General features: G+C 40.1%; 1 protein-coding gene across 1 annotated transcript in view; it reads right to left on the bottom strand.

Moving 5' to 3' along the window:
• Window positions 1–14,336, bottom strand: part of ELMO1 (engulfment and cell motility 1) — a 475,397-nt gene that overhangs the window by 372,754 nt on the left and 88,307 nt on the right. Inside the window, exon 4 of the mRNA XM_044293583.1 lies at window positions 13,923–13,998. Coding sequence (XP_044149518.1) covers window positions 13,923–13,998 — 76 coding nt within the window. The remainder of the gene's footprint in view (window positions 1–13,922; window positions 13,999–14,336) is intronic.

The raw sequence follows: 14,336 nt of genomic DNA, 5'->3' as shown, positions 1-14,336 counted from the left end.
CTCAAACAGCAGGTGGCGCTGTACAGATACATTTTATTGAATAACTGAGTGGCTATGCAAAATTTTAAATTACATGCAATTACAAAAGTATTCAGATCCAAGTGCTGGTTTTAAAACTGTAGAATATTTTGTGGGTCAACTCTTCATCCCATATCTGATATGACACACTCACATGAGCAGTGACTCCATCTGCACCAACTGTTAAGTATGATAATGGATCTAAAGATCAAAGATACTGGCTTTGAAGATACCGTAAAATAACTGATCACAAGAGTTACTTGAGTGATTTCCTGCCCAATGGCAGATAGCATAGGACAAATAAATACTGTAATGGATGGTAAGTCACTGTGCCTATATACTGCTATGGGGCAGCTCAATAACAATAAAATAGTCACTAGTGTAATGAATGGCTTGTATAATCATATACATTAGCTAAGCAGACATGAAAGGGTAACAAATATACAGTTGTGTTCAAAATAATAGCAGTCAGACATCACTAACCTGATCAATCACTTTTTTGGGTAGAAATTATATTTCTACATGGCTAATAATTTACTAGCAGGTGTAGTAGAGTAATAGCAACCCAACAGTCATGCTATGCATGCTGCTGATTCTGTGTAAATAAATCTCTAATTGCTAGGGGCATGTTCAAAATAATAGCAGTGTGGAGTTCAATGAGTGAGGTCATTCATTCTTTGAAAAACAGATGGCATTTATTGCCCTTATTTAAGGAAGGAAGGCAGCAAATGTTGTACATGCTGGTTACAGTGCATTTCTCTCTGAAATTCGGAGGAAAATGGGTCGTTCAAATCATTGTTCAGAAGAACAGTGTACCTTGATAAAAAAAAAGTTCATTGGAGAGGGGAAAACATATAAAGAAGTGTAGAAAATGATAGGCTGTTTAGCTAAAATGATCGCAATTGCTTTAAAATGGCAACCAAAACCTGAAAGACGTGAAAGAAAACGAAAAACTACCATTCAAATGGATAGAAGAATAGGCAAAATGGCAAGGACTCTGCCAACAATCAGCACCAGGAAGATCAAAGAAGGTCTAAAGTTACCTGTGAGTACTGTTACAATTAGAAGACGCATATGTAAAGCCAAGCTATCCGTAAGAAGCCCCCGCAAAGTCCCACTGTTGAAAAAAAGACGTGTGCTGAAGAGGTTACAATTTGTCAAAGATCACATTGACTGGCCTAAAGAGACATTTTGTGGACTGATGAAAGTCAGATTGTTCTTTTTGGGTCTAGTGGCCGGAGACAGTTTGTCAGACGACCCCCAAACACTGAATTCAAGCCACAGTACACTGAAGACAGTGAAGCATCATGATATGGGGAGGTTTCTCATACTAAGGTGTTGGGCCTATTTATCGCATACCAGGGATTATGGATCAGTTTGAATACATCAGAATACTTGAAGCGGTCATGCCGGCTTATGCTGAAAGGGAAATGCCCTTGAAATGGGTGTTCCAACAAGACAACGACCCCACACCAGTAAACGTGCAACATCTTGGTTCCAGACCAACAAGATTGATGTGATGGAGTGGCCAGCCCAATCCCTGGATCTTAATCCAATAGAAAACTTGTGGGATGACATAAAAAATGCAGTTTCCAAGAAATGGAGAAGAACTGTGGAATGTAGTCCAATCATCCTGGGCTGGAATACCTGTTCACAGGTGCCAGAAGTTGGTTGACTCCATGCAACACAGATGTACAGTGGTTCTCAGAAACAGTGGTTATACAACTAAATATTAGTTAAGTGATTCAAAGGAAAGGAAAATCTTCAAACATTTTTCAGTTTATATAGTGAATGTCTGAGTTTGTAAAGAAGAATACAAACTGCTATTTTGTGGAACAGTCCAATATTCACTTTTCAATTGTTTATTTTTTTTTAGAGGCACAACACAAATTTGATATATTTTTCTTCATGTTTTGATTTGGAGTAGAATGTGTAGTGTTCCCGATGCATTTGTGTGTATGGAAATAGAAGCTATTAGAAGGATTTTGAGCTTTAGTCACTTTTTTAAACACACTGCTATTATTTTGAACACAACTGTATAAAAGCAGAATACTACAAATCACTCCAGACCTGCTGATCTAATGATTTACTGCAGATTATTCTTGCTCCATAAATCCACTTGCTCAGACATTCATCACAGCATATTTCATGTCACTTAATTAAGAACTAAGAACATTGATTTTAGACTTGATAATGATGCTCAGTTTATGCCAGAGAAGCTACAAAATAACTTAAGAAAAACAATACTTTCTACGACTGCAATGTTAGAAATCTGTCCCTTAGTGCAGGATTCATCATATACAGACAAATCTGCCAAAAAATCCTGTGGTCAAAGATCAGCACCCTAAAAGTCCAGTACAGACTCCTATTACCTGTGGAATGCCTTCTGTTAGAACTCTGTGTGGGGCTGTCCCTCCGTTAAGCCTCCTGGAAATGTGTGAATGGATTGAAAATTTAGCACAACCATTTTTCTTGACAATAGAATGGCTCACACAGTGCAACTAGAAAGTACCAGAATGTGCAGAGACACGCTCCGCTGACGAGGGACAGTTAAGGACCCATCCACACGTCCGTAAGTGTTTTTCGGATCCACAAAACACGGACACCGGCAATGTGCATTCCGCAATTTGTGGACCGCATATCGCCGCCACTATAATGGACATGTTCTATTTTTTTCTGCGGAAACGGAAGCACGGATGCGGAAGTGCGGATCCGCAAATGCGGATGCGGACAGCACATTCCAGCCCCATTGAAAATGAATAGGTCTGCACCCATTCCGCAAAATTGCGGAAAGGATGCGGACCCATTTTGCGGACGTGTGTATGGACCCCAACTCATTCATACATTTTCAGGAGGAACTACAGAAAGAACAACACAGAGTTTGAAGAAATGATGTATGGAGTTGTTCTTTAGGGTCCATTCACACGTCCGTGTGTGTTTTGCAGATCCATGGATCTGTGGATCCGCAAAACACGGACATCGGCGATGTGCGTTCCGCATTTTGCGGACCGTACATCGCCGGCACTTACGAGAAAATGCCTTTTCTTGTCCGCAATTGCGGACAAGAATAGGACATGTTCTATTTTTTTCGGGAACGGAATTGCAGACCCAGAAGTGCAGGTCCACAATTCCGTGTCCGGGCAGCACATCGTGCTGCCCCATATAAAGGAATGGGTCTGCAATTCCGTTCCCCTCCAGCCCTGTTGTACTATGCATTCTGTATTAAGAATGCTTTTATTTTCCCCTATAACCATGGTTTCCCGCAACGCCCATGTGAAACCAGCCTTAGCGTCTGATCCAAGTGGGTGTTAAGTACCTTTTTGCATTGCAATAGTTACTTTTTCATGTAAAACACTATGACCCTGATTCACCAAGATGTCTGCTACACCAGTCTTTACAGGGCCTGCGCTGTAATTTATGGCGCAGGTTTTATCATAAATTACACGCCTCCTCTGGCAATTTTTGTGTCATTTTCTGGCATAAATAATGATGAATGTTCCTGGGCCTTACCTCCTTTTCATACAATTGGTAAGGGTGGCAAAAAATTGAGCATTTGTGACTTTTCTACCCCCAAAAAAGCATAGGGGGAAAATGATTTTCCCCTTATGGCTTTGAAGAGAAGCTATACCAATAAATGAACATTATACCATTCATACAGAAGGTGATGATGGGGGGAGGGGGATTTATCATGAAGGGGAATTCTGAAACTCTTTTTTGCAGGAGTCTGCTTGCTGATTCAAATATAGCAAATGTTGCACAATTCTTGCATCTTAAGTCTAACATTTCTGTCTTGAAATGTTCTTCCACTTTTGACAACACCCCCCACCCCCACACACACACACTCCAACTACTGGAGTAGGGACAATTTTGTAACTTAAAAATAAAGTCACAGCTGATAAGTCAGGAGTGAAACCAACTTGCAAAATCTCATATACACTTTGCATATGTTTTGCATGCGAAAATTGAACTGCCGTTTTTAAAATCCCCCCTTTTTTTTTTCCCCATACACTTCAATGCCATACAAAAACCACTCCAAAGCCAGACAGACTCACAGGTTGCGACTGTACAATGATACATCATGTTGAAAGGGGGACACCCAATCAATGTCTATTTTCCTTGGTAAGAGTATCTAAATTATCTCTTAGGAGGCCACTGTCAAGGGAGTAGGGTGCTGTGAAGGTTAAAGTTAAGGTGATGAGCTGCTTGCTGTAGAGATCCCATTTTAAGGAGGTGGGGTACTGTGGGGGGGGCAGTGTACAGGGGTGGGGTGCTGTAGAGATCCCATTTTAAGGAGGTGGGGTACTGTGGGGGGGGGGGGGTCAGTGTTAAGGGGGCGGGGTGCTGTAGAGGTCACCGTTATGAAGGATACTGTCGATATTTTTAACGTCACACACAAACATTAAATTAAATAGATTAAATTTACCCGTGCAAAGCCGGGTCCTTCTGCTAGGATAATTATAAGGTATAATGCTGACTTTTCTAATATTGTTTAGTTTTGAAAACTCAATAAAATCTTATAAAACTTACAGACTCCCTTTAAAATATTAGTGGCATAACGTTTATAGGACTTAATGGTAAAACGGTGGCTTTTCCATTCCTATTTTAACCACAGAGGAAACCTATAATTTCAATATATTTTATTTGGTACCTAGACTGCTTCTTTTTCATTAAAACAAATAAAATAAAATAAGCTTCCTTTGAATAGAACTCACTACATCATTTTAGGTTGAGTATCCAGAATCTTTAAACAACGCCTAAAATAAAGAAGCATTTAGACAGGCCAAGGAGCAGCAAGCACTCCTTCCCGACAGTCGGCTGCTCATTCAGTGGAGGTTAACACCTCTACCGTATGAAGACGAGGGATCACTATTGCAATTCCTCGTCCTCAAACAGCTGCATTGTTTCTGGGCAGCAGATCGCTGTTTAGACAGCACGACCTGCTGCCCAGAAACAATAATTTAGGTGCCTGCACGAGCATCAGTTTCACCTGATGAACGAGCCACTCGATCGTTTACACAGGTAATGGGAATGGGCACTCGCAGGAACGTTTGTTCCTAATAATCTGCACGATTATCTAGCAGTCTAAATCCACCAGAACAATAAGAGTTCTGACTAGTGTTGAGGGAACTTCTGTTTTTAAGTTCGGTGTACAAGGTTTGGGTTATCGAAGAATTCCGTTATGGATTTCGCTACCACTGAGCATAAATTCTTAGATAACCCGAACCTTGTACGCCGAAGTTGAAAGCAGAAGTTCGCTCTTCCCTAGTTCTGACAGATAAGTGCTTTGTAGAAACCTTCCAATCATACAGGCCCACTACACCAGCGTAAGCACTACTACAATGAGCCTTTCAGTTCTTTTAAAAAATGAGTGTGTTCTTTCTCTTAACCATCTGATCAGCAGAGGTCCACCACCCCACCAATCAGCTGTTCTGCAGTAGCTGCACTGCTGGAACTACAGCTCTGTATGAAGTGCAGTGGACAGAGCTGGTAAACGCAGTGCTCCTTCCTTTCATTTCTCTCCTGCAGTTACCAACTCTGTTCACTACTCGATGGACAGAGCGGTGTAGTTCCAGCACTGGCGCTACTGCAGAACAGCTGATTGGTGGGGTCTAGTGTGTAAGACCCTGGACGATCAGTTACTGCTGGTCTATTCCGAGGATAGGCCATCACCTGTAAAATCCTGACTGAGTTACCAATTATTGTGAGTATCGTCAGATGAGGTGAGGTCATTTCCTCTGTTCTTATCCTCATACAGAATCATTGTTTCTGGGCAGCAGATCGCAGCTTACACAGGAAATCTGCTGCCCAGAAACAATGATGTAGATGTCCAATGATGAATAAGCAATCAGGTGATCGGCTGCACTTTAACACAGGTCGAGTATCAGGGACCAAGAGATCCATGTAGTATGTGGGAAAAGCTGGTACCATCAGAGGAATATAGTCAAAAGAGAAAGCAGAAGGGTTGTCCCAATAGACATCAAGAAATTGAAATAGCCCCTCTCTCAGACATTCATGGCACCTGTATCCTCTTGAAATTGACAGGAGATTGTCTTTGTCAATAGCTTTTTATGTTCATCACTGACAGCCTAAAGAACATTACTAACATAGTGCAAAGCAATGGCTGGAGAAGTCCTGAAAAAGCGACCACATAAGCACAGGCTCAGGGAATTATAAATTCCAGAAAGCGATGACGTTACTACTGTCATTATCTGTGGAAAAACAACATTTCCTAACCAGACCAGACCACAAGTTCCTTTTTCCTATGTTTACCTTGAACACATTTATCCAGTTGGCTGGAAAAATGTATTTCACAGTTTAATCAGAGCAGACGCCGCAGATAAAAATACTTATTAACTTAATTAAATAAAAACAGCCTGCACCAAATAGTAGCTTTTTTTTTGATTAAAGAGTAACAGAAAGGGCTCCATCATTCTGTATATTAGATAACTATGTACTGTCTAAAAAAGCAACAGCACAGTATGCTTAAAAGACATGCAAGTGAAATATATCCCAGCCCTGCTGAATACATACACATTGCTTGGAAGACCATAAATTAGTTTTAAAAGGGTCATATTAGAGCATAACACACATTTGGCAGTAGCATAATCTAATGTGAATAAACTTGGTCCCTGAAGGTTGATTTTTAGAGCACTGCTTGTGGGGAAGCAAGGTTTGCTTACACTGCCTCCCTGTACTTTTTACCTGTAGGGCTGCACCTCAATAGGGAAGGGGCAGCTGTGTTGGGGAAGAAGATGGCTAGAAGGTTGGAGAAGTGTTTAAACTAGGGACTGGGGGGATTACATTATAGGAGGGGAAGATAGTGCAGATAGAGACCGGTGGCAATAAACCTGGGGGAGAAATGGAAGGAGGGACTAGAACAGCTCAGAAGGAAAAAGGTGTAGGGTAGAAAATATACATAAACCTCTTAAATGTATGTATACTAATGCCAGAAGCCTGACTAATAAAACTGGGGAACTGGAATTAGTGATGTGTGAGGAGGCCTATGACATAGTGGGAATAACTGAGACATGGCTGGATGATAGCTATGACTGGGCAGTTAATGTACAATCTTACAGTCTGTTTAGAAAGGATCGTCAATACCGGAGAGGGGGAGGGGGTCTAAAGCCCTCGGTCCAAGAAGAAATAAGTGAGGGACATGAACATGTGGAGTCACTGTGGGTAGAAATACATGGAGGCAAAAACAATGATAAAATACTAATAGAAGTTTATTATAAACCACCTAATATACCAGAGTCCACAGAAAATCTGCTACTAAACGAGATAGGCGAGGCGGCAAATCATAATAAGGTGGTTATTATGGGGGACCTGGGAAACTGAAACTTGTATATCTCATAAAGGAAACAGGTTCTTGGCAATAACCAAAGACAATTACCTTTCCCAACTGGTTCAGGACCCGACTAAAGGGACTGCTATACTGGACTTAGTATTAACCAATAGACCTGACAGAACAACAGATGTGCAGGTCGGGGGACACCTGGAAAATAGTGACCATAAAGTAATAACCAATTATCATTCAAAAGAGTGTTTCTTCAGGGAGGAACAAAAATACCAAACTTTAAAAAAGCTCAATTTTGCCAACGAAGAGAGGCCATAGGCCTAATTAACTGGGACAAAATCCTGAAAAATAAAAATACAGCCACAAAATGGGATATTTTTAAAAGCATCCTAAAATCTAATTGTGAGAGGTACATACCTTATGGGAATAAAAGGTTAAGGGGGAAAAAAAAGCAATGTGGATAAATAGAACTGTAAAGAAAGCAATAAATGACAAAAATAAAGCATTTAAATAACTAAAACAGGAGGGGGCGAGGAAGCACTGAAAGACTACAAGGAAAAAAAAATGTAAAAAACAAATAAAAGCAGCCAAACTAGAGACCGAGAGATTAATTGCCAAAGAGAGCAAAACTAACCCTAAAATGTTTTTCAATTATATAAATGGTAAAAAGTATAAATCTGAAGGTGTAGTCCCTCTACAGAGTAATGAGGGAGAAATTGCAGAGAGTGATGAGGAGAAAGCAAAGCTATTAAATATATTTTTCTCCACTGTATTCACTGAAGAAAATAAACTGTCAGATGAAATGCAGAATGTAAAAGTTAATTCCCCATTAAAAGTCCCCTGTCTGACCCAGAAAGAAGTACAGCGGTGTCTTAAAAAGATTAAAATAGACAAATCGCCAGGACCAGATGGTGTACATCCCCGAATCCTAAGATAATTAAATAATGTCACAGCCAGACCCTTATTTCTGATATTTAAGGACTCTATACTGACAGGGAGTGTTCCACAGGATTGGCGTATAGCAAATGTAGTGCCAATATTCAAAAAGGGTCCAAAAAACAAAGCCTGGAAACTATAGGATGGCAAGTTTAACATCTGTCATTTGTAAACTGTTTGAAGGTTTTCTAAGAGATGCTATCTTGCAGTACCTCAAGGAAAATAAGCAAATAATGCCATATCAACATGGCTTTATGAGAGATCGGTCATGTCAAACTAAGTTAATCAGTTTCTATGAGGAGGTAAGTTCTAGACTTGACAGCAGCAAATCAATGGATGTTGTATATCTGGACTTCTCCAAAGCATTTGACACTGTACCGCATGTAAGGTTAGTATATAAAATGAGAATGCTTGGACTGGGAGAAAATTTCTGTATGTGGGTAAGTAACTGGCTCAGTGATGGAAAACAGAGGGTGGTTATTAACGGTACACACTCAGATTGGGTCACTGTCACTAGTGGAGTACCTCAGGGGTCAGTATTAGGCCCTATTCTCTTCAATATATGTATTAATGATCTTGTAGAAGGCTTGCATAGTAAAGTATCAATTTTTGCAGAGGACACTAAAGTGTGTAAAGTAATTGACACGAAAAAGGACAGTATACTGCTACAGAGGGATCTGGATAGATTGGAGGCTTGGGCAGAAAAGTGGCAGATGAGGTTTAACACAGACAAATGTAAGGTTATGCACATGGGAGGGAATAATGCAAGTCACCTGTACATACTAAATGGTAAAACACTGGGTAACACCGACATGGAAAAGGACCTAAGAATTTTAGTGAACAGCAAACTAAGCTGTAAAAAACAGTGTCAGGCAGCTGCTGCCAAGGCCAATAAGATAATTAGTTGCATCAAAAGGGGGCATAGATGCACATAGTCCTACCACTTTACAAATCGGTAGTCAGACCACACATGGAGTACTGTGTACAGTTCTGGCCTTCGGTGAACAAGGCAGACATAGCAGAGCTGGAGAGGGTTCAGAGGAGAGCAATTAAAGTAATAACTGGAATGGGGGGGGGACTACAGTACCCTGAAAGATCATCAACATTAGGGTTATTCACTTTAGAAAAAAGACGAATGAGGGAAGATGTATAAATATATCAGGGATCAGTACAGAGGTCTCTCCCATCATCTATTTATCCCCAGGACTGTGACAAGTGGACATTCTCTGCGCCTGGAGGAAAGAATAGGATTCTTTACAGTAAGAGCAGTGAGACTATGGAACACTCTGCCTGAGGAGGTGGTGATGGTGAGTTCACGAGGGGCCTGGATGTATTTCTGGAGTGTAATAATATTACAGGCTATAGCTACTAGAGCTGGGTCGTTGATCCAGGGAGTTATTCCAATTGCCTGATTGGAGTCCCCTTAAGTGGGGAAAATTGGCTTCCACCTCAGTTTTTTTTTTTGCCTTCCTCTGAATCAACTTGCAGGATAACAGGCCGAACTGGATGGACAAATGTCTTTTTTCGGCCTTATATACTATTTTACTATGTTACTATGATTACTATGCAAAATTATCACTATCACTATCACTATTACTATGACTACTATGATTACTATGCAAAATTATCCTAAAACAAAAGCAGTCCCCAAGATCAGATAGTGGGAAACCTTTCACACTGTGTAACAAACTTACAGGGGAACTTAAAGGGAACCGGTCAGTGTAATCTGCATGTAGAATGTTACAGAGCAGGAAGAGCTGAGTAGATTGATATATAGTTTTGTGGGAAAAGATTCAGTAAAACTTGTAATTGCTCTTTCTGCGCTCGAGAGTCTATTCGGCAATTATCGGTGAATGATAGCATTCTGTGTGTATACATAGATAGCTGTCAATCACTGATAAGACCGCCCTGTGTAAGGATATATTCACATGACACTGAAAAAAAAGGGCATTAAATATGGTCAAACTGTCAGTTTTTCAGATGCCTTTCTGAAAAACGGGCATTAAAAGTCCCTTTCAATTGTATGGGGGCTGCCAGACAGTGAATACCGACGTTACCGACTACCAGTATTCAATGGGTCTTAAAAAAAACAAACAAAAAAATATGATGGCTGTTAAAAAAAATACAGACGTGACATGGCATGAGATTGTAGCCAAATACTGAGCTCAGAAAAAGCAGAGACTTAAAAAAATAAATTACAAGCTTTTGATAACTCTTCCCACAAAACTATATTTCAATCTATAACATGCTTCCTGGAGATTGCACAGAGTTCCATGGTGAGCTCTGCAATCTAAATTCGCACAATGTCCAATCGGGGTGCCAGGCAACACCAGGCAAGTCATGGCATAGTTTGTCAAAACTTTTCTATTCATCAAGTGATATAACTGCAGAATATTTGTGCAGTGCAAAGATATTGATGAACTACCCTCCATACTACCTGTGCGTCCTCTCATTTGCAGCAGCTATGTCATGTGATTACAACAGCTTGTCCAATTCACTTGAGTCGGATGAGCAATAGTAATGACACTGTGCGACACGCAAGTTATTTTGAAATGGAAGCAGCAGTCGCATGAGCATCACTGCCCTTTCAAGCAGCGAGAGTTGGACCAACGCCAATCTGACAATCTTTGCACTGCACAACTTCAGTAATGAAGATGCATAACCCTCCATAGGTGCTGTATACACAAAATAGGAGATTTTTAATCACGGCAAATCACAAATTTGTTTCGTATTATATTTTTGATGTACTGATGGAATAAAAAAAAAATTGGATGCAAATGACGACATAGCCTTTAACTAAAACAAATTATTCCCCCAAAGAGGAGTAGAAATCAGAACAGGCTATAGTCATAAATATAGATGAGCGAAGTGAGCTTTGGATGTTACATCTGAAGTTGTTTCATTTAAAACTTTGGATTAATACTGTACGGAGATCCGATGAGCCCAAGTTAGTTATTTGCAAAGTCGTGCGTGACTTTGTTGAATAACTTTGTTAACTGATTTTAAAAGTGGAGGTGCTAGTCGAAACCGAAGTGCAGTTCGGTTTCAAGTTTTAAAAAGGTTTTCCACTTTAAAAAAATCAATCACTAAAAGTTATTTAATGCAGTCACGCACGAATTCGCAAATAACTAACTTTGGCTCATCGGAGCCCATACCATTCTAATACTGTACAGAGACGGATCTCCATACAGTATTATTCCGAAGTTTTAAACAAAGTGACTTCGGATGTAACATCTGAAGCTCGCTTCGCTCATCTCTAGTCAAAGATTTTTCCTACTACAGAATAACTAATCGATAATGATACATTATTTATGCTATGGTTTGATTCTTAAGAATTAAAAAACTGGATCACTCTTCTCTGAGAATGAATTCCTATACATGATGAACACAGTTGTTCAGTTCCTGTACCTTAACCCCTTCCAGACAGAGCGATTTTTCCTTTAAGTTTTTTACTCCCTGCCTTCCCAGGGCCATAACTTTTTTTTATTTTTCCATTCACATAGCCATATGAGACTTGTTTTTGATGGTTGTATTTTCTAACTGCACCATCTAATATTGCTGGTAATACATTCCAAATAGGGGGAATTGGGGAAAAATATGTAATTCTGCCACAGCTTTTATGGATTTCATTTTTATCGTGGTTCCCCATGAGTAAAATTGTTTTTATTGGGATTTTATTTAGGCTATGTATGATATTTTGATCACTTTTTATTCAATTCTTTGGGAGGTGAAGCAATGAAAAAATGGCAGGTCATTTAGAATTTTTCTTTTTTTTTTTCCATTACAGCATTCACTATACAGGAGAAATACTATATACTATATTTGAATACTTTGGGCATTCTGGGATGCAGTGATGCCTATGATTATCATTTTTCACAGTTAATTTTTTATATATAAGAAAAGGGGGTGATTTAAAGGTTTATATTTTTGTTTTGTTTTTTACATTTTTACAAACTTTTTTTCTTAACTTTTTAGTCCCCCCCTAGGGCCTATTTTGATAATCTGATCACCTTTCCCATATCCAATGAATCACAATAGTGTATGAAAGAATTTCTCTGTTCCTAAGGTGGCAGAGCTTCATAGGAACAAAGGGCTCCTTCAGAGGGCCTGAGGTTGCCAAAGCAACTGAATGACTCCTTCAATCTGAGCGAGGGTGAGCCGTTCAAGCCCTGGAAGCACGCTGCTCCCAGGAAAAAGACCTGATGCTGTGGTTGCAGTCGACCATGGCATCGGAGGTGTTAAAAGTCCTTCACTGGCATTGTCATCAATCATGGACTATGCCTCTGGGTGTCTACTGAGTAAAACAGCAGAAACCCAGCCACCAATGAGAGGAGAGAGGACAAGAGGAGGGGCGGGGCTATGGCCACTGCGCCACCAATGAAGATACCTCTCTCATTAATTCATATACAGGAGGCGGGAGCTCACTGCAGAATCATATAGCCGGCTCCCAAACTCTATGACAAGTAGCTGCGATCCGCGGTAGCTAACCCTTCAGGTGCCACACCTGAGGGGTTAAATGCCGCGGATCGCAGCTACCGCTCATAGAGGGCGGGAGCCGGCTATGTGATTCTGCAGGCAGCTCCCGCCTCCTGTATATGAATTAATGAGAGGGGCATCTTCATTGGTGGCGCAGTGCGCCCCCCACCCCAGTATGAATCATTGATGGCGCAGTGCGCCCCCCCCAACCCCAGTATAAATCATTGGTGGTGCAGTGCGCCCCCCGCCCAACCCCAGTATTAAAGACATTGGTGGCGCCGTGGCGCCCCCCCCCCGAGCCCCCCAGTATTAATCATTGGTGGCAGTGGCCACAGGGTCCCCTCCTCCTCAGTTCTGATCGGAGCCCCAGCAGTGCAATCCTGGGGCTCCGATCGGTTACCATGGCAGCCAGGACGCTACTGAAGCCCTGGCTGCCATAGCTCCCTTGCTGCTGTGTGCACAAAGCACAGAGCAGCAGGGACAGTGTGAGGTCCTATTCACCCTGATAGAGCTCTATCAGGGTGAATAGGACAAGGGTTCTAGTCCCCAAGGAGGCTAATAGTATAAAAAAAATAATATATACATATAAAACACACACACCAAAATATTAATTACAAATGAAAAATAAAGATTTACAAAAAATAAAAAACACATTAACAAACATTCATTTTCAGCAGATGTGTACGAATAATTTTTTAAAAAAAATGAAAATTCACAGAATATCGGTATAAATTATCGGCTATCGGCCTGAAAATTCATAGATTATCGGTATCGGCCCTAAAAAAAAAAAAATCTATATCGGTCAATCCCTACTTTAAACCATGTTTATTACACTGATACAATGATACTCACGAGGCACTGCTTTTCAAAATAAAATGATTACATGCATTTTAGAATTCATGTTTTTTGGCAGAATCTCATACAGTGTTAATAATTATCAATAAACAAATAAACAAATAAATGGAGATTATAGATAGCTGGATGAAATGCATAATGATAAATGGATACATTGAAAAGTATAAGACACAGATGCAGAGTCACTTATTTCTACGTATTCATCAATGTCAAAAGCAAGTAAATACATACAGGATAATACGAAATGGTACAAACTGACAAAGCTTTATGAGCATGAAGCTAATCTGAAAAGATCATTCTAACTATCAAACTGCTTGTAGATAGTCAAAAAGTCACTTACTTTTTCGGTGATATAAAATCCAGAGCCATCAGCATACTGAAGTGCCAGGTCTTCATGATTCTCAATAATTGACCACCTAAAATGTAAAATTGTGAATTTTATGTTGGGTTTAAAATAGTGCTGACTAGTCCCATTCAAGAGTTTTTTTTACAATGATGGTGAAACAATAGGGTTTTAACAAAGCTCCAATGTTTTGTTAAACAAGTTATAAATTCAATGATGTTTCTTAGAAATCCATACCAGAATTAAAAAAAATGTAAAATCATTTGGGTCTTTAAAAAAATCTTCACTTTTCTGGACAACAAAGCTAGACCCAGCCCTGTACCTCACATGGATGCTAAGATCTCGCCGTAGATTTATTTTAACGCCTTAAGGACCCTGCCATTTTTCACCTTAAGGACCAGGCCGTTTTTT

Source organism: Bufo gargarizans, chromosome 5 (genome assembly GCF_014858855.1).
Source record: "Bufo gargarizans isolate SCDJY-AF-19 chromosome 5, ASM1485885v1, whole genome shotgun sequence".
Lineage (NCBI taxonomy): Eukaryota > Metazoa > Chordata > Amphibia > Anura > Bufonidae > Bufo > Bufo gargarizans.
This window is presented reverse-complemented; position numbering and strand designations above follow the sequence as displayed.